The sequence below is a fragment of the Homalodisca vitripennis genome, chromosome 6 (genome assembly GCF_021130785.1).
Source record: "Homalodisca vitripennis isolate AUS2020 chromosome 6, UT_GWSS_2.1, whole genome shotgun sequence".
Classification (NCBI taxonomy): domain Eukaryota; kingdom Metazoa; phylum Arthropoda; class Insecta; order Hemiptera; family Cicadellidae; genus Homalodisca; species Homalodisca vitripennis.
The window spans coordinates 98,528,360-98,552,608 of record NC_060212.1 but is presented as its reverse complement, the minus strand read 5'-3'; the positions used below and the strand labels follow the sequence as shown (position 1 = coordinate 98,552,608).

Here is a 24,249-nt window from a genome sequence, read left to right as displayed (position 1 = left end):
GGATGACACCTGGTTATGAAATTCCAAGTTAGTTGTGTCTAGTCAGATGCAGTTATGGTACCCAAGAACCACTATTGTAGTAGGTTATTGAAACTAACTTTAGAGTGTTCTTAGAGTTCTGTGGAACTAAACTTTTAAGTCTAGTTATTATGTGTGGGTGAAACAATATTTGAAACAGATCTAACAAGCTGATTTACTGCAAAGTGCTGATACCTTGTTTGTGTTAATTGGCTGAGTGTTAGATCACTCTAGGGGCTAGAAAAATTTCATTTCTATTTTCTTAACAATATCTTGAGAACAAACTGACCTATAGATTTGAAATTTTGCATGAAGATTCATTTCTATATAATCAAAATCAAGTTCGATGATACTGCTTGGTACTCCAAGGGTTTTAGCTGAGTGAACATTTTAACATTGGTCTTAAGGGTAACCATGATGGCAACGAGGAAATAACACAATAAATAAATTTGTAGACAAACTGAGTACAATCTTATGACACTGCAATATGTAGCATAACCATCCTCAAGATATCTTGAGAAAGATTTCACATGTAGACTTTACATTTTGTATCAAACTTAATTTCTACATAGACAAGAATGAGTTGTCCAACCATGAGATTTGCCTGAGGTTGGCAAAAATCTTTTGTCTCTCTGTCTGTTCACATGATATTTCAAGAATGAAATGAGCTATAGACTTGAAATGTTGTATGCACCCTCAGCGAAGCCTGTTAGACAACTTACGGTCTAATGTACTCTTAACTTGTTAAAATATTAATAGATTTTACATAAAATCTCGCCTTTACAGAGAATGATGGTGAGAGGGCTGTGACCAAGGCAATGCCTTCAATGAAGCTCTTTAGGATGCTGCACCACACCAAAGCCAAGTGCAACAGCACCCATAGAGACGTCTTGACTTTACAACGGACCACGAAGTCGGTTTTACACAAAATCAAGTGTCAGGTGAGGCAACTTCTTTGGTTGATTGATTGATTAATTAAACTCTTTATTGTGGCAGGGAAAGTTAGGACCATAAGGTCCTCTCTTACACTTAACCTGTTTGTCACTGAATACAAATACAAAACTATTGATAGCAAAAAACAATAGATAGTAAATAGCATAAGTAAATAAAGAGAAATTAATATAATTAAAATAAAACAAAAATAAACTTAAAAGTATTATAACTGCTTTTATAAAAGAATGTATAGAAATTATATATTTGTGTGCTTATTAAACTAAAGTAACAAGTTCTTTGTAAATATAACAAGATAAAATATAACACTTGCTTATTTCTAATGGTAGCAGTTATATAAAAAAGTAAAAGAATAATTAAAAAGATCAATAAAAAAGCTTTAATTAGACAAGAAGAAAAGTCATAATCATGCACTCACTTGTTCATTCATCCATAGGGCAAGGTTAAATTATATCCTTTTCAAAATTGTCTCAGTTCATGTTGTTGGTAATCTAAACAAATGTGGCCAAAAGACCAACTTTGAATACCGTTGTACCATTAGATCCAAAAATTGATAATTCTCTGTAGAGAAGTGTTTTATTATTTGGTCTTCAGTTTAATATACGATTGGGTTTGAATTAATAGGGCTGAAAGCTAGGGATTGTTACTACTTGATAGGAAAATCAGCAAGTTTACCTTCTAGGATCCACTGATTAAAACAGACAACTAGAATTTTCTCTACTGGTTGAGAAAGATTGTAGTGCAATTGAAAAATTCCAATAATGTGTAAAATATGTGTACATTTATGTGTTATTTTAATCATTGGACCCTAGAAGATAGTTTCCAAGGCAAGTATGCTGATTTTCTTATTAATATACAATTGACACTTCATACATACAGACTCAGGATGATCGCTTAATAAAAACATTTTATGTAACTTAAATTTTGTTGAATGTATTTTTGTTCTGTTTAGAATGTTCTGGTGAAACAGAGATTAAATGCACAAAAGATGATGTTAAAGCACATGAAAAGAGAGCTTAGAGACACCAGGAATGCTATGAATGTTATGAGCAAAGAACTAAACCGATTGAAGTTTGAACAAACGTCTTCTGGAGGTGTGTGCTTTGATTTAATGATTTATTTCCATTAAACTTAAGCTCTATACCTTTTAGAAATAAGCTATGCTCTACATAAATTTAGTATGCTAAAAAAATTGTAGTAGTATTTATTTTATTATAAAACATAATTATACAAAATTGTTTTTGGCTGACCCAGTTTTCTACTCTAATTAATCACTTGAATGCTGTGCTGACAGTTATTGGTTACTAACTGTATATGTGATAACAGTCACACTGCTGATTCAACATCACGATCTAAACTTTCATCATCCCAAAATTGTCATATTTGAGCAAACTTTAACCATGTTTTGTAACTTTTACTATCATGAGGAGTGTACAACCTGTGATGCAAGCTAATCAGCTTGTGATTTGTAGAGCAACCAAACTAACACAGCGTGCTCATTCTAGAGCTGAATTTTGTTATTAAGATCTCGTATTGCGAAAACTCTATATCAATAAAGGTCTTCTTGATTGATTGAATGTAGAACACTGATTATTTCAAATTATGTGTTTGGCATATTTTAGAAGTTGTGATTCTGTTAAATGATGCCACTTTAAAGTTTTTTTTTACATGAATTAATAAATCATGTTTAACAAAAAAATTCCAGTTGTGAAAATGTAATTATGACATTCAAGTATGATGGTAGGAGTTAGATCATAAAATAGTGTATAACCCACACGTGTTATACATTTAATTTATTATTAGTTCTCAAATGCCGAATTACTAATTACAGTTCATTTTGATAAAGACACATTGACAAAATAAGCTGGGAAGAGCAAAATTCTCTTACCGATTTAGGAGGCATTACTTAAGAAGAATTTCTAGGATAATGATGTCAAAACAATTGTGGGAATTTGGCTCAAACACCAATAAAAAAAGATATTTGCATCTGGTGTAAGAAAATTTGTGACCTGGAAAAAAGCATGGATGCACTTTGCTTTAATTATTAAATTCCCCCTGTATAAAAATAAAATAATATATTTTAACGAAGTTACTACTGTATTTAATACTATCTATGTTTATAGCTAAATACACATAAAAAATGTAAAGTTATTGTAGGATTGTGTGATGTATATGCATTAACGGGTTGGTGAAATTGACAAAACAATTTACCTTTTTATGTTTTATATAATACTAGATCAAAGTGTCAACTTATTCTTAATTAGAAGCTATTTAGATTGTATCATATGGAATTAAAAAAATGTAATTTACATTTTTATAATATTAAATAATAATAAACATTTTATAGTTTCAGCTTCAGAAGAGAGATCATCCACTGATGAACATAATTTGCCAGTTGCTTTGCCAACATTGTGCATCCCTTTCATCAATAGTAAGGCTTCAACTGAAACAAAAGGTAATTTGTCTTTTTGACTATAACATTACCAAATGGAAAAATTTAAATTGTAGGAACAAAACATGTTAGTGATAAAAAAAATGAACACTATGTAACATCCCTATGTGTTTTATTTACGAGAGCCATTCACAAAGTGGTACCCATTTGTACAATAAAGAGATAGGAGTAAATATTGACAAATATAAACATTTTTATTGGAAAGAGTATACTTTACACTACTTATCCACATAATCTCCAAGCAAATTTAGGCTTGTATCATAATGTGTGACAAGTTTTTGTATTCCACAGTCATAGTCCTCCGCTGCCAGCATATTGAGATACGTAATTACGCCTCGTTTAAGTTCTTCACTGTAAAATTTTTTCCCACCAGAAAGTCTTTAAGCTTCGTAACGAGATGAAAATCCGAAAGAGTCAAGTCCGGGCTAAACGGAGGATGGTCGAAAGTTTCCACTGAAATTGCTGCAAAAGTTGTTATCGAAGCTGCTTGAGACCTGGTATTGTCATGAACAAGAAAGACGCCTGTAGACAATAGACCTTGTTGTCGATCAATACGTATTAGTATTAATTATATCTCTACGGGCCTTAACATCAATGAGTAGTACACCTTGTCCATCCCAGAAAATGGTTGCTATGAGTTTCACCTGGTTTGGTTGGTGAATGAGTCAGGAATAACATGCTGCAGCCATACGCTTCGTTTTGTGCTCACCTCTAAGTATGTGAGGGACCCAACTAGCACAGATTTTTGAATAATGCAGATAGTCTTTGACAATTTTATGAATAATTGTTCGAGACACATCAGGAAAATGTCACATAGTGACGTGATGTGCTGAGCGTTTCTCACGCATTCGTCTACTGAGCTCAGCAGCTGGTCTGGACACATGGTCTTCTTGAACGCTCCTTTTGACGTGTATTTCCCCTCCCCAGGATTAAGTTACGACACCAGCGCCTAACAGAAGACTCGCCCATCACATTGTCTCCATACACCTCCTTTAATTGGGAATAAATGTCATAAGGTCGAACTGACGCGGTCTGATTCTGCCCAACGGCTACACATGTTATAGGTGTTAGAATATTTTAGAGTATTTTGTTTGGATTTCATAAAAATATGCCTACTTTAATAACATTCTTTTGGCTAATCCAGACAATTACATCATGTACTCACTAATCAAAACAAATCCAAAATTGTATGGTACCTGACTTAGGTAAATATTGATGTATAAAAATATCATTATAAAAAAGTATATAAACATAATTATGTAAAAATTTAGTACTAAAAAGTAAAACATTAAATCCCAATGTTATAAAGAAGTTTACATAGATTATAGTAATATTGATGTAAAAATATGTAAATAAATATAACAATTCAAATCTGGAAATAAGATAACATAAAGAAACAAATCTAGAATAAAATAATTAAGACTATAATCACAAAGAAAACTTATCATCATTTTTAAAATTTAATAAGAATTTCTTAGTGGTAGACAAATTATGATCTTCTAATTTCTTTCTGCAGTTTTTTAGTTTTTGAAAGTAATTTTTTTTTACGAGTGACAGTATTTCTAAGAAAGTACAATGCAATGCAATGAAAATTAGGTATTGTACCTGTGTTTATTTTTCATTAAAAAAAGAAAATCTGATTGTTGTAAAATAAAATAACTATAGGTTTGTTTCGCATAACCATATAAATGACAAAGTGCATTACAACAGGCATGCAGCCATTGTGCAGCATACATTATTTACTGACCAATCAAGGAGATGGCATGTTTGTAATAATTATATTTTCAGCAACTTGTATTATTATTATTTAAAAATATTAATGGTTTTTTACAAGCTTTAAAATTTTAACCTCCTGCCATCTTGAAATGCAATTTGGTATTATAATCTAATACTAATTTTTCTCTATTCATGACTCGTATTCTGTTGAATTTTAAAGTTAGTAAAGAATCTAGGCTAGTACACTGTATAGTATCACTTTATTTGTTTATTATAGTTCACTCTCTTAAGAATTTAAATAATTTGTTTTCAGGTGTGAAGAGGAAACGAGACAGTTCTAATGAAATTACAAGTAAAGATGCATTTTGTAAATTGTTATGTAATAAGTGAGTATTGTAATTTTTGTGTATATTTTTACTGGGCACTTTTAAAATCTATGCTTTAATTAAAACCATCATGTATACCTGATGTTTGTATTTACTTGTATTTTTGTGAGTTGTAAATAAAAGAGAAGTTGTGAACAGTACTGCAATTATTATTCAATGCTAAAGTGCCATATTGTGTAAGTTAATTTATATTAGAGAAATATTTGGAATAAACTTGTCACTTATTCATTTATTTGGGTAGTAATGAAAGTAACGACCGGAACAGCAAAGTACATGTTTCACGTTATTAACTTATTGGAATCGTCCTACTGAACAAAAAAATGTAAGGTTGAAGTTATAGAAATAAAAAAATGGAACTACTTTTCACACGCGGAGCAATATTTCCATGTTGTACTTCTGTGTCGGACTCATGTGACCTTTGTGACCGTGATGCATCATCAGATGCGCCACCATGAGCAGACTTTCGGGCCATATGAACGACGTTTTTCTTAATTTCGAGCTACAAATTAATTAGTTGTTATCGGTTTCAGACGAATGCCATCAGCGTGGGCTGCAGCAGTGGCGCTGCCCCACACTGATGTCAGTGAAAGAAAAAAACATCCCTCGAGATAGTACATATCAGTAAAATATCAAATTCTAGAGGGACTGATCAGTAATATAAATTTAAAAGTAATTTATGTATAGTGTAAAAAACGTAATAAATCGTGTAAAAACCCAATATTAATATATAAATGGACAGTAATATACAACACTTACCATTAAAACTAAATAATCTTGTTTCGGTCAAAACGTAATCTCCTAACATGCCCGACAGAACACTCCGGCACACACAATTCACTATGATTCGTCGAACTAGTGGATGATTGATGTATGATTGACAAGAACTCACTCAATCCAAACTACAGTACACAGTATCGATATCTTGTGAAGCACTGGACCACAACCCTGGAGCGATCAGATAACAGATAAGCTATCAGTCCCAGCTGCAGATAACATTGAAGTACATAGATATCGAGACACAGCACACAAACAGAACATTAAAATATTATAAACTTAACTATTTATGAATATACTTCCTAAAACCATGTTATTTGCCATTTGCACTCCCTAAAACCATATATATTTTTGTTCAGAAAGATGAGCAGAATATGTTAATAACGTCAAATTCGTGATTTCACGGGTCGGCCTTTAACCTCATAGATATCTTTATTTGGTGTTGTTTTTATGATATTTTTATTTAGTGGTTTGTTATGTTGTTTGTTAAGTTTGTTCAAGTAATTCTTTCTTTACGTAATAAAAGAGCATCTTGCTTTGGTTTCTTTATTTTTTCGTTTTAAACAACTAATAATTCTTTTTCTTTTCCAATTACTTGATCTTTCTATTTATCTAGTGCATAAAAAGATACGTACAAACTAAACAAAATCTACTGAAGATTGAAAAATAATGCTCTCAAACCTCCTCTCTTCAGTATATTTTAGCAGAAATTCCCATTTCAGATAACACACAATATGCCCTTGATACAGTAATACCCCTTTTACAACTGTATAGATCTTATTCCAAAGCCAATGCTTATTATATATATAAAATATACTATTCAGAAATATTATTCGATTCTTTCACGCTTTTAATTTTTTTAAGACAAAATGTGTCAGTTTTTAAAAAGCGCATCGGTAAGTGGCTATTAGAGTTAAGCATATTACGGGTGGAGATCATTGTACAGAGGACCTGACCCTTGACCCCAAGATCATGTCACTGTTACTGACAAGACACTTTCTCATCTCACTCCTCTATAAATCTTGAATTAGCCACACTGTACCATTATATTTATACGTTCACAACAAAGTACACATTGAGCAAGAGCTGTTTGTACAGCTGTCGGAAGTTGATCAAAATATTAAATGGAATATCTAGATAAAGGTCTAGATCATTGTATAGGATTTTAAGGAAAAAAAAACATTGATATGAAAACTTACAGTTAAATCCTGAAGAAATAATCGCAAATTAAGGCTTTGTAACATTGGATTTGGGTATACACTGTTTGTAAAGATTCCATTTAAGATTTTGATCAACTTCCGACAGGCTGTCCTGCTAAAAAGGAGAACTATCACCACTCATAAGGACATGTATTGGTTGTTAAAAACGTTAATTTCTAACAGTTGAAGTGTATCATTTACACAAACTGACCCATTAAATCACTATTTACATCTATTTTTAGCACCGCTGTTGTTTTATCTAAACAATGTAATAGTTTTAATATATTTTTGTAGTGTTAGCTTACTTTAGATCTCACAATGTGATGGCATATATATTATAAATAATAATCACTGTATCAATGCCTGATGTATGTGATTTTTAATGTTCCTCCTCCCATTGTGTGAGTCCACTTGTACTGACTAGCACTAGAATAACAGCATTAGGAGATCTTATGGATATCTATCCATAAACAGTATTTCCTTTCAAGACTAGAATCCTGTATTTTTCTTCAGGTGCATGCAGGACTGTACTCAGCTTTGGAAGACCCTAGAATAAATATTCGGTGGGGGTTTCCGTCATGTCCCAACACCGCGCCCCCTCACCAGTAGAAGTGTGGCGGGGCCCTGTAAAGTTGTCTGAGTACGGGCCTGTGTGCATGAACCATTCTTGTATATAATATGAGATGCATTGTATGAGAAAGTTTTAGCAGGTAATCCACCCATCTGTTTTTATATCTTACAATATTAATTATATTAACCCTTTGAACGCTGATATAAATTTAGTATTTTTTTAGACTATGCTCATTTAAGGTGAAAAAATAAAAATGAAAATTCCTTAAAGCTAATTTTTTTATTCATTCCTAATGACTAATAACACACAACAAAAAATAAATTTTACAATAATGTAATACTTGCATTAAAATAATCACATTTTTTTCCTAATAATGGAATATTTCAATAAAAATCAAATTTCAGGTTACAGAGTAATCAAATAGGCCTACATGTGATGAAAAATATTAAAACTATGTACAAGGATAAGAAAACAAATAAAGTGTAATATAATGATCTTGATTAGTTTATAAGTTCATAATAAGCACTAGAAAACGTAGCATTCAAAACTTTAGCAACAAAATCGTCATATCAGAATCGTCTGGGTGATGAGCTTTAATTACACAACAGAAAAGAAACAATAAAAACTTGATTATAACACCTAAAACATGGTAACAATAACTTTTTACAACTGTTTGTATAAGGAATGACAACGCAAGAACACTTCCCAAAGGCACAATGCTTGCTCCACTGACAGTCAGTAATGGCGGATAGTATCGTCATCGGCGTACAGACAGGAGTGGGAGAACAGCTGCCGGCAACAAAACAATTTATTGTTAACCTATTGCGGCCAGCTGACAGCTGCAACTGGATTATTTGGTCAAGCCAGTACATTACTTAGTATTGTGGCTTATAAGCTATATATTGAGTATATTAGTATAGTATATATATATTGAGCTTATAAATTTCAAAAACAGTAATAAAATATATTTTTATCGATCAGCGGATTATTTCGTCTTCGGCGTTATAAGACCTAACAACATCGCGGATTATTCCGTCTACGGCGTGCTAAGGGTTAAAATATTTTGTTATGAAAAGTATCATGTGGCAAGATATCTCGACCAACATTTTATTGGAATACTTTTAATTTTGTTTGAAATTTTATTTTGATCACATTTCTACATTCTACAAAAAGAGTTCAGTTATGGTGCATGTCCAACCATGGAGTTTGTCTAAGTTTTGTTGAAGCCTATCATTCAGTACACAGACACACTTGTCTTTTGTTGGATTGGAGGGTTTAAAAATATTTCCTGTTTGTCTGCATCTGTTCGCAGGACATCTTGGTAATGAAATGAGATATAGACTTGAAATTGTGCATGCAACCTCAGCGAAGCCTGTTACGTGACACAGGGTGTGGTGTACTCCTGCCTTGTACTCTATGTTTACCAGGGAAATGTAATAAAGAAACCTAAATAACCAGCAGTGCTGGCTGGCTTCAGCCCTGAGAGGACAAGACCATCTCGAGTGCAAAGGGTTAAGAAAAAAAAGAACATTGGTTTAGGTGAAGTAAATTTCTTCCAAGTCGATTTGCCAGATATGAGTGTAGTGCCACAAAACCTTCAAACTGAGGGTGGTTTATCGTTTTGGCCATTTTTGATTGTTTATTGACTTTTACAAAGTTCATGTAAAGGAAATAATCTTAATTGTTAAGAATAATTCAGTTACATCTATTCTAAAATTTAATTTAGAATAAAAAATCACTTATGAAGTCCTTGAAATTTGGAAAGTCTATTTGATAGAAGTGTTCAAATGATGAAGTTTTAAAAAAGTTGTGGTCCCACAAAATTTTAAAGTTCTTGATCACAGAGTATATTTGAAGGCTTCACAAAGAGCTTGAATAAAATATTTTGGTCAGTACCCAAATTTTATGTCTTGAACACTAGCCCAGTTGGAATAAGAAGCATGGAGCAGGGAACAGAAGTGGGTGGCTCACAGCGAACAGTGGTGGGTGGCTCACAGTGAACAGTGGTGGGTGGCTCACAGCGAACAGTGGTGAGTGGCTCACAGCGAACAGTGGTGGGTGGCTCACAGTGAACAGAGGTGGGTGCCTCACAGCGAACAGTGGTGAGTGGCTCACAGCGAACAGTGGTGGGTGGCTCACAGTGAACAGTGGTGGGTGGCTCACGGCGAACAGTGGTGGGTGGCTCACAGCGAACAGTGGTGGGTGGGTCACAGTGAACAGTGGTGAGTGGCTTACAGCGAACAGTGGTGGGTGGCTCACAGCGAACAGTGGTGGGTGGCTCACAGCGAACAGTGGTGGGTGGCACACTGTCTTTCGTTAGGTCTTGTTGTTGAAACACGTATTACTGTGATAATAAATAATGATTTATTTCTATCTCAACACCATAAAATTTTACAATTTACTGGTATGGAAAATACCAGCCTTCCTTAACCAGTTATGAAAGCTAGCAATACAGAAACAAATATTTAAATATTAGACTCCATCTGTTACACATTTTACAAAATATCGGACTTATACGGACTTTTGCTTACATAAGCAGTAATACAATTAGAACATATATTATTAAAACAAACTATACTTACAACCATATAAAAGAAATACATAAATTAAAGAAATAACACAAATACACATAAAATATAATTAAAAATATAATGGTAATTAGAAAATATAAAAATAAATAAATTTGTATACAAACTCATAAGATTCTCATTAGTATACTCATAAGACATTTTACATACGAATGTATGATGTTGCAAGATATTTTGACAAAGATTCCATCATTAGACTAAATTTTGCATGAAACTTCATTTCTACATAGACAAGATTGGATTCTATGGCGGTGCATGTCCAACCATGTAATCTGACAGCATCATTGAAGCCTGTCACATGACGGTAAACCGTATAGTAATACCGAAGCATTGTTCATTGTTCACAGTCCCTTAGAGGGTTGATAAAACATCGGTTGGTAAAATAAAAAGCTTTTTTAAAAGATTTTTAAAATAGGTACATTTATTGATTTAAAAAATGTTTGTATAAACTTATCACAAATAAATGAATGACACTATGTCGAATACCAATCCCCAGTGACATAGTCCACTTTGGTCTGTGCATCTTTTAGTAAGTCTGTGAGAAAATCTTCTGCTACAGCCTGGATAACTTTTTTCTGAGCGTCCTTGATGATGTCTTCAATCAATTGTTTGGCCTGAGATCTTATTTCTGTAAAAATATGCAAGATAATATAAATCAAGAGGAATATAAAATATGATTCATACATTAAATTTATAAAAACCATTGCAAATTGCTGACAAAATATGCCATTATCGACTGGCTGAGTCTGATCAACATGTCTGATAGTAGTTTTAATAAAATCTGTTTCATTGTGTGAACATATTAAATATGCTCAATACATTTTATTAGGTAACTTAATCCATAATAAAGACCTATACAGGATGGAGATGGTTATGAAATAGCTTTTACCCAGCACTGATACTCCATTTTTCTCAACGTATTGTTAGATGAAATAACGTCTTTCAAGTTCGATAAAGACCCATATCTAGTTTTTCATTCTGAACTCATACAAATCTTCAACTAACCCTATTAGTATGTTCGAGTTTTTTCAGGGAGTTGTAGTTGTTGTTGCATCAGGGTTATTTGATTTTGAGGTGAAAATATGTGTTACTTTTATTATTGTGATCATACTTTTTTCATGAAAATCTGCATTAAACAATAACGTACTGAAATGTATTAAGCCTTAAGTAATCTCACCATTAAGTTGCAAAATATGTGTAAGCATTATTATATTTAAATGTTGTTTTAAGGTAAACAGATGTGATTCTTTGTAAAAGAAGATTTTTACATGGCAACAATGATGTGGCAAAATGACCATTACTGTTAAGCAGCCACATCTGCTGGAGTAATTGTGCGAAAACAACTTCATCTGGTTGAAAAAATACAGATCACCCAAAGACTGTGCTAATAATTGATAGCTTATGAATCTAGTTTAGGTAAATCAGTGGTACACAAAATTCCAACGATATTAGGGCCTAACCTATTGACTACAGATGACATATATAGCCAGTCATCAGTTGACATCGGCGCAATTACCTATGACAGGCTAAATTAATAATTTTCTAGTCGAAAAGTATTCCTGATATTGATTACTTTTACATTTGTCTATACTATTATATCAATGATCATAACATGTTCGATTTTGAAGCTGGTCGGCTCTCTCAAAGTCGATTGTTGTTTACCGTTTCATCTGTTGATTGTTTTGATTAGTTGCCATCTGAAATGACGTCGCAGTAAAATAAAATTGTTCTTTTCTGAGAGTTTCAGTAACCTTATGGAGAACATACTTAATCAAAGTAAAAAGAAAGTGAGTGATGGTATCCTTGATGAAGAAATTTTGATTGAATGTGGCAATGAAGAAATATAAAAAAATAAACAGTAGCAGTCGTGGGACTGCCGATAGAAGTGAAAACGGAACTATTAAGTTGAGAGTAATTAACAATACGTTATAGTAGCAGTACATCTGTAATTGTAAATGTGACGCGTTTTTAATTTTCCAATTTTAAAATCCACGAAAAAATATTATCAAATAACTAGAAATCTATTTTACCACGCTAGTAAGATAAATCTTATACCGTAATAATACTCATTTCATGATGAAGAGATTAAATATTAAAAACATAATTAAAATGAATAATGCTAAATTTTAAATACAAATATTCGTACAAATATTAAAAATGTTTAAAAATATATTCGTTGTTTTCATTATTCATTTATCTGTATAAAAATATTAATATGTTTCATACTCACTTTTGAACTTCCCACGTGGTCAATTTAACTTTACTTACGGATAAAGTATATAATTGCAATAACAATTAAACCCACAATATTTTTAAAACTAATAAATTAGTTAAATTAACTTGGTTCTTTCGTAAAGGTATTTTTATTGCACAATAAACTAATTTATTGAGTTAATACGGTATCAGTGAGCCAATGCGCCAACTACAGTTCCGGCAGAAACGTTCACTCATCACTTCATACGCTACTACAGGCTAAACTAAACTTCCAATAAAAAAATGAAAAATTACAAAAAAAATATTCATCTATTTTCACACAACTTTCTCACTGACAAATTTTGTCTGAGCAAAAAATAAAAAAAATCCTCGCTTACTACTTTTTTCTTGTCATTGTAAACGCTATGTAAAATGTAAACAATAATCAAAATTATTTCGAAATTTTTTTAATATTTAAAAATGTAACCAATATTAAGAGCTTTAATTTGATGCATCTTACAGAATTGTACGACATTGGCTTCACTTTTAAATCGCGAGAGGAAGCCGTAAAGGTCACTGATTTTCGCAGTCTGTTTTCATACTCCGCCGGGACAGTTTTAACACAGCGAGACTGACTTTTTCATGCAGGTTAGTAGTCCGCGGCCAAGTCTACGGTTAAAAAACACAGTGAGACTGACTTTTTCATGCAGGTTAGTATCATTAGCATGTCGGTGACGCGAACCGAGGATTTTACCCTCTACCAAAACGCTCAACGCGCCTAAAGAAGTTTTCACTTCAAAAATTATGTGACAAGGCCTAACCTTCAAACTTGGGAGTGGCCAAGGCACGTTAATGATCCACATACTTTTATTTTTAGTGGTAGATCTGGTATAAATCTTACTGTTGCTAGGAAACTAAATACTTAAAATATATAATATATATATATATACTGTTTGGCTATTAATATACGTAACTGTCTCATAGTTGCAGTTTATGATATACAAATTTTCATAATGATCAGTAAAACAGTTTTTGAGTCTATCAATAAACAATATCAATCAATAATAATACAAACATCCTCTTTTATATATGTAGAAAAGACTTACTGCTAAGTCAACCTTCTTTTAAAATCTTCTAAAATTGATAAACAAAAGTTAAGTCGATTTCAACCCCTAGCCTTAGCTAGTTTAGCCTTTAACTGCAAGAGAAATAATTTTAAATAGACATATAATAATTGTTTTTGTAAAGGAAAGGCAGATTTCTTTTAAGTTTTATTTTGCCCATTCTCATGGTCCACTGGCTTGTGCAAGGAACTTGTGAAACAGAATAAGTAGGAAAGTCGATACTGATAAAAAGTGTAACGATCACAGACAGGATCTTAGTTCATTATTTGAAGGGAGACATGTTAGTTACTGGGAACAGATAAAGAGAGCATCCAGAATCCTCAAACTTTCCTTGTAGCATGGGCATCTTGATAACAATGTAATTACTAATGAGAAAGCAATAGATTTTAAAATGAGTAATATCTACCTGTCTCAACTGTTGTATCTGGCACTGTTCTATCACTGGCGTCTCTTACTTCCTGTATTCTTTCTTTTGCTTTACTAATGATGTCATCAACTATCTTGGTAGCTTCAGTAATAATTTCTGTAAACATTAAACAGAATAATTCTAATGTTGTTGGTATACATTACATTTCTTACAGTTGCTGCCAAACAGCCTAAAAGTAATTTCTTGTTATTCTAATTGGTTCCCACATTCCTGTAATCACAAATTTCTTTTTATTTATGTTTTTTAATTTTCAAATTAAAAAGTAATTTTAACATGCTTGATAGTAGTGTAATTTGAAGTTGTAGTTGGATTTTAACTGTAGAAAAAATGAACGTTCAGTAAATAAGGTACATATTAATCATTTTAATTTTTGTTGTCTATTAATTTTCAATCTACACAATTAACTTTTAAAACATTTTTTTTAATAAACTAAATTTGAGGCACAGTATGTTAATGTCTTTGTTACAGTTGTTACACAAGCCCATAGTTGTGTTAACTAAATTATCACAATTTTAATGAATGAAATAACGAACCATGACATATTTTTAATCTGTAACAGATATTAATGGAAAATAGTAAGTTTTAAGTAAATAACATTTTGTCAAATCAATATTAATTTATGACTTTACCTTCGTTTAAAACTCATTCAATAATAAAAATCAATAGTTTTGATTGTGTATGACAAGATGAGAATTTTTATGTAGATGTGAAGGTCACTTTCATTAATTATACTCGTTAATAATAAAACATCAATACAGAATAGTGACAAAGGTTAAAATTGTGGATTATCACCTTTAAAAAAATGCAGAACTAGCAGGGGTGACTAGATGTAACCTTTGTTTGGTTGTAGCATCTTTGTATTAATTGCACCGTAGTTTTCTATACATGACAAGCTGTACACCTTGTCAATTATAAATCTGGGGATGGTGAAATCTGGAGAGAGGACATAAAGTCCACTGTATGAGGTAAACATGAGAAGCCACATTCATGATTGAACTAATCTCAAAGAGAGCAATGTCAACTTTTCTATTGAACAATATTGAGATAAGGATGGGATTGAGAAATGAGTGCAATGTTCTGAATTGCAAGACAGTGAATGTCCTCAACCAGTTTCTTCCCACCCGAACCGATCTTGATGTCCATATCAAATTAATACCATTCACAAGTGTGTGCACTCTCTAGAACTGTTTTCTGAATCTTGCTCCCCTGGACATAGTAGTTCAGGTTACAGCCAGAAGAAATCCTTATTGTCTTCAGCAGATGAAGTCTGCCTCTGGCTGCGGGGTGACACCCTGGCAAACTTGGGCTTTTAGCTTCGAAAATGACAAGTTATCAACTACTGTTCTGGACTGCACATGTGAGAAGTTGGAGGATACAATCAGGGTTGAGGATGAGTAGGCTGGTCTTAAACTCACCTTCCCACAAGGTAGCTTCTGGTCTTCTCTCCTTAAGTATATTTCTGTCTACTCAGATTGTAGGACTTCTGAGTAAACACCTCCTTACAGTTTTTATGTTTAGATGACAACCTTAGATTTTTATTAAATGATGAAAAAACGCAATATATGAACTTCAATATAAAAAATGTATTTACATATCCAGATCAAAATTTTGTTGGGGCTACAAAATGTTTAGGCACATATATAAATAAACAGTTATCCTGGAGTAATCACATAGATTACTTAAGTGCAAGGCTATCAAGGGTTGTTTATCTCCTACACAGACTTAGTGAGGCCTCCTAGTAGTTATATTCAAACAGCCTATTTTTTCTACTTCCAGTCTATTATGAGGTAAGGTTTTTAATTCTATAAGATAATAGCACTAGGGCACAAAAAAAATTTTGAATATTAAAAAATGCACTTAGGACTATAACAAGAGCATATACCAGAGCTCATTGTAGACCTCTCTTTGTAGAACAAATTATTTTGACAATAACAAAATTGTACATTTTTGATCTAGTGTTTTATATGATAAAAAATACAAATATGTTGAAATTTCATTCAGATAAACATAATTACAACATGCGAATGAACATTAGAGCAATTATAGACTCCCACCACCTTAATAAAACAAAAAATAGTCATGCAGTGGTATCAATTAAAGTTTTTAACATTGTACAACCCTTAGTAAATGCATATACTTAGTTGGTGTTTAAAAGAAAATTTTTAAAACGGTTATCATCCAATCCCATCTACAGCTTCCGTAAATTGATGTGTAAATCAGAATTCCTTTTGATAAATATAAATAAAATAATGTAATTAGTTAGAGATTAACTGTACAAAGATTATCCAAAAAGTACAAAGAGTAATTTTTAAGTTTTCCAACTATCTCTCTTTGTAGATAAAATATTTATGGTGATCACTAAGTTTATGAATTATGTAATCTGACTATACCGTAAGATTGTGTGTAATAAATTGAGAAAGAAATTACACCTTGCACACATTGGCTACATTGGACCATTTTTTAGAAAATCAAGTATGAAAATGAGAAGGTCTTCATGCAAGTTTCTACATTTGCTTTCACTGGGAAAAACTAAAAACCCTTTAGGTAGACCCAACAGTGTAACTATTAGATATAAAAAAATAATTTGCATAAGACTTAGACTTCTTCCCCTCTGACTAGATTCATTGAAATAGAATTCACAGAACGAGGTAATATTAATGTGATCTCTACAATGTATCTCAGTAGCTTGTTGTATTTATCCATCCTGCTTACCTTCAGAGGCAATGTTTGAAGGTAATATAAATGGCGGAGGCTTGCGTGTTGGTAATATCAGACGAGCGATCTCTTCTCTCGCTCCATTTATTACTTGCATTGTTCTTCTTAATGCTTCCTCAAAGCTCTCTGAAAATGAATAAATACCATGACATTTTAATATATGTACCATAGAATCAAAATATGATATACTCTTTTTCTTTCCAAACATTAAAGATTGTATTACGTTGTTTCCACACCACTAGAGGATTCTGGGAAGTATAAGTTGGGAAATTGAGTCTCCTATGTTTTGATTGTATTTCTATGCAAAATAAAAACACAGTTTTTTTAAAATAATTGTTTTGCATGATATGTTATACACACACGGCAATTTTAACTATTCAGTGAGCTATAAATGGTGAATAATTATTCAAAATCAGTAGTATATTTTGAAATTTATTTTATTGGCCATAGCAATAATCTTTTAGGTAAAATAGACATCTATTTGGGATAAAACTGTTGTTTGAAAATTCAAAAATCAGAAGGTTTTTGAAGAATTGTATGAATTGGAGTTAGATGGTAAATTTGTCAATATTAATACAACCTGTACAGTATCAATCATACTTAAAATTATATTTTGCAAAAAATTGAATTTAATCAAACTGTTAAATAAAATGTTTGTATTACACAGTTTAAGCATTTTTTAAAGTGCTTAATGGGTTATAAATGATTAAACACTGATTAAATTATTGTTTAGAAAATGTTTTGATCTAACAACTTTTAGTTAAAATACTACAAAATTAAAATCTATAAGATAAAAAAATTGTTCCTGAGAATTATCACACATGGATTCTAAATTAGTCCAAATTGAGTTGTTTGTTTAGAAATACCCAATGCAGGAATGTAAGGTACAGTTACACAATACAAAAAGAAATTTCTCTAAAACCACTTTTTACCTTAATAAGGTGTCAAAACAAAATAATTCCAGTAAAACAATAGTATTATTTGTTACTATAACAATACTATCTCCTATACTAAGGGAAAGGTAGCTGTAAAAATAAGTGAAAATCGACTTTTAAACTATTTGATGGTAAACGGAGTTCATAAATTAAACGGACATAATTATTTGTTATATTTAACAAGGCCACTTTAATTTTATTCCAGGTTTTACCAATTGTAAGTTCATGTCACTTAATTATATTTATGTAATATGAGAAGATTACCTCTGAAACTGATCTGCTTTAAACTCCGATGAAACATGGATACTGAAATTTTAATCAATTTCCTAATCAATAATATCAATCAAATCCAAGACATTATTTTGACTAATCAATCATGTAAGAATTGGTGACTGTCAAATTCTTTTGCAAAACCAATATTAAAAATTCACATTATTATAAAATCTTCCACAACAGTGTATTATTAGTGCATATTGAATAAATTATAGCATGAATATTCCATTGTTTCCGACTTCATTGGAAAATCAATCCTGTACTAAATGATTATGACCTGTTCTTTTAGAGGAACTATAAGTTTAAGTAAATGGATTTGCCATATAGCCATTAGAGTTGAACTAAAACAGTTTAAAACTGTTGGGCCCCTCTGGTACTCTTTACATTAGATGTTTTAATTCCTTATAATTTGTTATCACTCAAGGGGCTGGAAAAGTGTTATTTCTGTCTGTCTGTTCACACAATATCTTGAGTACAAACTAACCTATAGACTTTAAATTTTTCATGAAGATTCATTTTTATGTAAACAACATTGAGTTTGGTGATAGTGCATTTAGCTCCATGGGATTTGATTAAATATTGTACAATAGCCTTATGGGTAACCATGACGGCAACAGTAAAACACGTAATAAATAAAGTCTTAAATAAACTGAGTAAAATCATATAATTTTGTAACATGTGACACAGTAGTAACACATGTAGCCTAGTGAAATGTGCTAATTAAAAGCCTTTGCACTTAAACTAAAAATTCCTCCGATAGATGAACTTTTATTTGCAGCATTTCAAATCCACCTCAGAATGGAAGTAGAAGTTCAAAACAAGCTTCATTTTTTTGGATGTATTTGTATTAAGAGATAAGGAAGCTCTTAAGACTACAGTTTGTCGAATGAAAACACACACAGAAAAATATTTAAGCTATGAATCGAGCCATCAAAAGTCTGTTAAAGAATTAATGACGTAATCATTATTTAATAGAGCAAAGAGCTTATCCTCAGATAAAGATTGATTAAAACAGGAATTTAATAAATATGAAGAATCATTCCTAAGTCAGTAAATAAGATTAGAGATAAATTTGCATTTATATCAATCTCTTATGTGCCGGGATTAATGGAAAAAATTAGAAGAGAAAGTAGAAAGTACCACACTGTGTTTAGAACACACAACACTCTTTTATCATGATTAATATATAGAACATAAAGATAACACAAGAAAGGGGCTAACAGAACAGTAAAAATTGCACACATCATTCCACACATAACATAGCTATGGTGGGAGGGTTGATTCAATGTGAATTCTTAGTCCTCCTTGTTTCCTTTCTTTTATTATCTCTGTTATTTATTTTTTTATGTATTAATACCCCACCTGACGAAGAGGACAGATTCCAATCCTTGAAATGTTAAGTTATACCTTTTGTAACATGTAACAATGGCAAATGTCCAAAATCCCGTTATCCTTTCAATGTAAATGTTGAGTTTAGCCCCAGTTAACATTTTACTTGGTGCAGCATCTGAAGTCTGACGCTGTCACAGGCTTTTGTGTCTTGGAATCTGAAGACATGTTAGTCTGAAGAGATTCATAAAAAGTCAGCAACAAAGGAGTTAAATGATTTTGCATTGTTCAACATCAAAAACATGTAGATTACAATAACAAGTGTAATCTAAGTGAAAAGATGTTCTCATTGTCTCATCTCTAAGCTGCACTAAGCAGAAAATTAACTTGAGTTACTCAACATTTACATTATTGTTGGTTCAACGGTATGAATTGGGTTGAAGTCAATATAATACATCAGGAAGCTCATATACTTAAAAGGAAATTAATCAAGGCTTCATACATTAAATTAGCGGACTAACCTATCAGTCAACCATCAGTCACACAAGAAAACCTAAAGTATGAAACAGTTTACAGACTTGTAATAAACAATGCGGAATCACAATATGGTTTTGGGAAGTCCATCACATGAACCAATAATAAAAAAGGCTCACTACCGTTTCCTGCTATGATGATCGCCATTTACTATTGGCCTTTGGTCAGTTCTCTGTGGTTGGTTTTTCAGTATTAATCTATAGTACCTGAATTTTTAGTTCGGTTTTAATAATTAAGATTTGTTTTATTTTAACGTAGATTGTAGGTATGTGTCAGGTTAGTTATTTACATGAAGAAGTGATAAGATTGTAGATCTCGAAACACAGTATTACTGATTTCCTGTATCACTGAACAATTACATTTTGTAATAGTTTTTTTTCTTAACTACATTATGGAATGAAAGTTTGCATGAATTAATACACAGATAGTATATAATATTACTACAAATTCATTTTAATTAAAATATTGAACAAGTACATCACAATAAATGTTTTATTATTTAAATGATACTATTACTCACAATAAAAGTTTTGTAATATTTTGTCACAGCCACAAAATAACCTATTCGAGGACAATTGCTGCTGACGGTGTTTAAGATCACAGTACATGAAAGTAAAATTAAACCAGGAAGAGATGTGAAAATTTTTATTTAAATAGGACGCAGGCTTTTGGCAACTAGCAATGCAAACTTGGAACCGACTGAATTATTTCTCTCTGTTAGTGGGTTGCTGCCAAAATTCCACCTGCGTGTTCCTCGATTAAGTTTTAAATGTTTAATACCTATGTACACTTACACTGTGAATTAAAACATGTAATTCTGAGGGTGATAATAGCCTATTTGATTTAAAAATATTGTACTATAAATGAAAGTAAAAGTTAATAATGTTCTAGATAGGTTTTATAATTAACAATTCATTGTTAATTATAACATTTAACATTTAAAATTGTAAATAATTTTTTACTAAAAGGATTTTTTATTTGTTTTTTTGAAGTCTAACAAAATTGCTAACTGTAGGATTAAAGAATTTATGGGATACAAATAAAACAGGAATTATGCATGTTTTTTGTTTTCAACAAAGAAATTGTTATGTTTATAACAACATTTTTAAAATAAAACTTATTTTGAGACTAACCAGAAAATTTGGTTACTAAGGTGAAAATAAAACATTTTGTTCAATGCTGTAAAATTAAGTTTGTTAGCCATATATTAGCACATAGTATAGTGTATCACTAAATATAACAAAAGTAGTCAAATACATTTTTTATTTCGTGAAGCTTTTAACAGCAAGGTTGTCTGTATTGGACACTTTATAAAGTATTGGTCTAGTAACTTTTAAATGTAGTGATAAGTAACCAATACTAGTATTTTATTGCTTTTGAGACAAACATTCTGTGGGAAATTTATTTGTGGTATTTTAACTGGCATCTATGCAAAATGACAGTAAACATTGTTTAAAATTGTAAGAACTCTTTTTGAAAAATTATTGTTTTTATAAACAAACCAAATTATTTTATTTATGTGTAAATCTTAAAAAAAATACAGTTAAACATTTTAAAGTCTATACGTTGAAAGCCATTAAAATCTTAATTTGCTTGGCCTTTATCTTGATTTAAATAACATTTTTTCCTAAATTTAATATTTTAAAAGGAACAATGAAATGCAGTTTTAATCGGGTGGTCTTCCTACAACTTTTATCAAACTTCAAATTTAACCAAACAATGAGAATTTAATCAAAACCGTTGGAAGGTTTTTATTTGAAACATTTTGAGAATTTTTACTAAAAAAGTGGTTTTATAGTATAATAAAGAATAATATTAAAAATTATCGGGAGACATTAATAAATTACAGCTATGTAGCAAATATCAAAGCAATCGGATCATCCTTTGATATCTAACGGTGACGACAAATGGATACACACGTACACATATGCAAACAGAATTTTTGTAATCTCATTTTTTCCAATTTAGAATGGATATTAAGGTTAAAACATTTCTCAGAACCATCGAAATACAAAAGAATGTGGGAGCAAAATGCAAGATAAGACAGTACCTCGTGGTATGCTGGACAACTGGAGGGCTTTGTTGATGATCTTGGCAGCTGTGTGCAGTAGGTATCCTGCCACGTAACACATGTCTCTCATGATCCTGGACAGCAGTCGCTCCTCGGGTGGAGCTCCGGCAGGTACGGCCAGTCCGAACCTATGTCAGTAAATAGTACAATAATCTACTTGAAAAGTATAATGTAACAAAAATAAATCACACAGCTCTATGAAATTATGAAAAACCGTTTAAAAACAGACTATATGGAGTATATCTCCTTAATAATCAATTAATTTTAAATCTTGCTTTGAATTTATTATATCTCGTCTTATTTCAATATTTATTAATAAACGCGTATTTAATTCCCATATAGTTAGTTTATTTTTAAAGTCTGGATTGTGTCTTTAAACAATAATGTTGTATTGTTATGACTGTTGGCATCAGATATTATTCTTTATTGAACATATTCTTAGAGAACAGTACAATCGTCAGATTTTATTTTGTTACAGCAGGTTAGAAAGTTCTGTTTAAAAATTAATTTATTGTGTAAAATGGATGGTATTGAAGCCAGAGTTTTAGTTTGTGTCCAAACTGCAGTCGGTCTCTCCTCTTCAGTTCTAGTGGTAGGGCGTTCCACAGCTTTGCTCCGACATACGTTGGCTTCTTCTTCGCGGACGCAAGGCGGGGAGCTGGAAGATGATAGTTTGCAGCATGCCGAGTGTTGTAGTCATGTTGCTGTGCTCCAGTCATCACTTCATCGGGTGATTTCAGGTGTACGTAGGTCACAGCTTCTAGGATGTATAGGTTGACCACAGTGAGAATCTTCAGTTCTTGAAAGGCTTGCCTGCATGATTCTCTTGTGCGTAGGCTTGCAAGGATCCGAATTGCTCTCTTTTGGTGTATTAGGACCCGTTGCAGCTTGCCTAGTGTGGTACCTCCCCAGACTGCTATACCGTATCGAAGATGTGATTTGTAGAGAGCATAGTATGCAGTTTTAGCTGTTCCTAGGTCGCTGATATGTTTCATCCTGCGGATCACGTACAGTCCTGCGCTAAGCCTTTTACAGATATAATGTACTTTTGGTATTCCTTAACAAGTTGGGTGCACTCTGAAATATATAAGCTATGAATTACTTGGAACCGACTGTATTGATGGCTTTCTTGATTGTAATCTCATAACAATGTTAAACCTCATACATATTTACAACCTTTTTATGGTGTCTCATTTCAAAGATATAATTAATACACATCGAAATACATTTTAGTTATTTTTAAAATATTTCTATAGCTAAATATAAATTTTTGGTACTTTACTGCTTAAACACTAAAAAAGTATACACAAAAAACCTAGATCACTTTCCCATCCAGATTGAATTGTTGTTTAACTTGGGGTTGGTCAAGGTCGTATTGCTGCCGCCAATGGTCGAGGGAACATGGCACTATTTTTGGAGGCAGTTCTCATTTATTTTTCTTTAGAGTTCCTACTATAGTTGGGAAAAAGGTGACATACTTCCAAAACTCGAAGCATTTCTAGCTTTCCCAATCACTCCAAATGAATGAAGGACTTGTTTCTACGAGCTCAGCATATTCTCCGGTTGGGCTTATGAATATTCCAATTAGTTATGTTGTCACGGCCAACATTAAGAATGATGTCACTGTTTATAATCTCTTCAACTTTAGAGTCGTCAGACAAATTTTACCTATTTGTAAAAATTTACACAACTCGAAAGAATTACAGAGTAAAAAATGTAATGCTGATTATCAATGTGACATGAGGAGGTAATTTATTTGTAATTTATAGAATATCAAAAATTTGCTCAATTGATACTTTAAGACTCCTCTATTTTACTTATGTAGACTTTGCAATTGTATTTGCCTTATGCATTTATGGAGCTACATCAAAATTTAATTTAAATAGGATACTAATACTATAAAAAAGGTGTATTCGTATTATTTTGGACCGTATACAAAAATGAAAAGTGTTTAAACAAATTAAAATATTATCTAAAAGATTACTTTATTAAC

General features: G+C 31.8%; 3 protein-coding genes across 5 annotated transcripts in view; 1 reads left to right on the top strand and 2 right to left on the bottom strand.

Annotated features, from left to right (window-relative positions):
• The window catches only part of LOC124364630, a 33,456-nt gene extending 25,593 nt beyond the window's left edge, over positions 1-7,863 (top strand). For all 3 annotated transcript variants that reach the window (XM_046820248.1, XM_046820246.1, XM_046820247.1), the window contains 4 exons: positions 805-959; positions 1,922-2,063; positions 3,317-3,424; positions 5,451-7,863. In XM_046820248.1, the coding sequence (XP_046676204.1) occupies positions 805-959; positions 1,922-2,063; positions 3,317-3,424; positions 5,451-5,527 (482 nt within the window). In that variant the 3' untranslated portion in view covers positions 5,528-7,863. The remainder of the gene's footprint in view (positions 1-804; positions 960-1,921; positions 2,064-3,316; positions 3,425-5,450) is intronic.
• A 2,121-nt stretch (positions 7,864-9,984) lies between these two features.
• Positions 9,985-10,993, bottom strand: LOC124365488 (endosialin-like). The gene is made up of 2 exons (XM_046821470.1): positions 10,979-10,993; positions 9,985-10,377 (listed from the first exon to the last, which is right to left on the bottom strand). The coding sequence occupies exons 1-2, from the start codon at positions 10,991-10,993 to the stop codon at positions 9,985-9,987; spliced, it is 408 nt and encodes a 135-aa protein (XP_046677426.1).
• Positions 10,994-11,046: 53 nt separating this feature from the next.
• The window catches only part of LOC124364628 (cilia- and flagella-associated protein 91-like), a 53,180-nt gene continuing 39,977 nt past the window's right edge, over positions 11,047-24,249 (bottom strand). Inside the window, exons 16-19 of the mRNA XM_046820243.1 lie at positions 22,236-22,384; positions 17,112-17,240; positions 14,379-14,495; positions 11,047-11,283 (exon numbers count right to left, since the gene is read on the bottom strand). Of these exons, the coding sequence (XP_046676199.1) occupies positions 11,129-11,283; positions 14,379-14,495; positions 17,112-17,240; positions 22,236-22,384 (550 nt within the window). The 3' untranslated portion in view covers positions 11,047-11,128. The remainder of the gene's footprint in view (positions 11,284-14,378; positions 14,496-17,111; positions 17,241-22,235; positions 22,385-24,249) is intronic.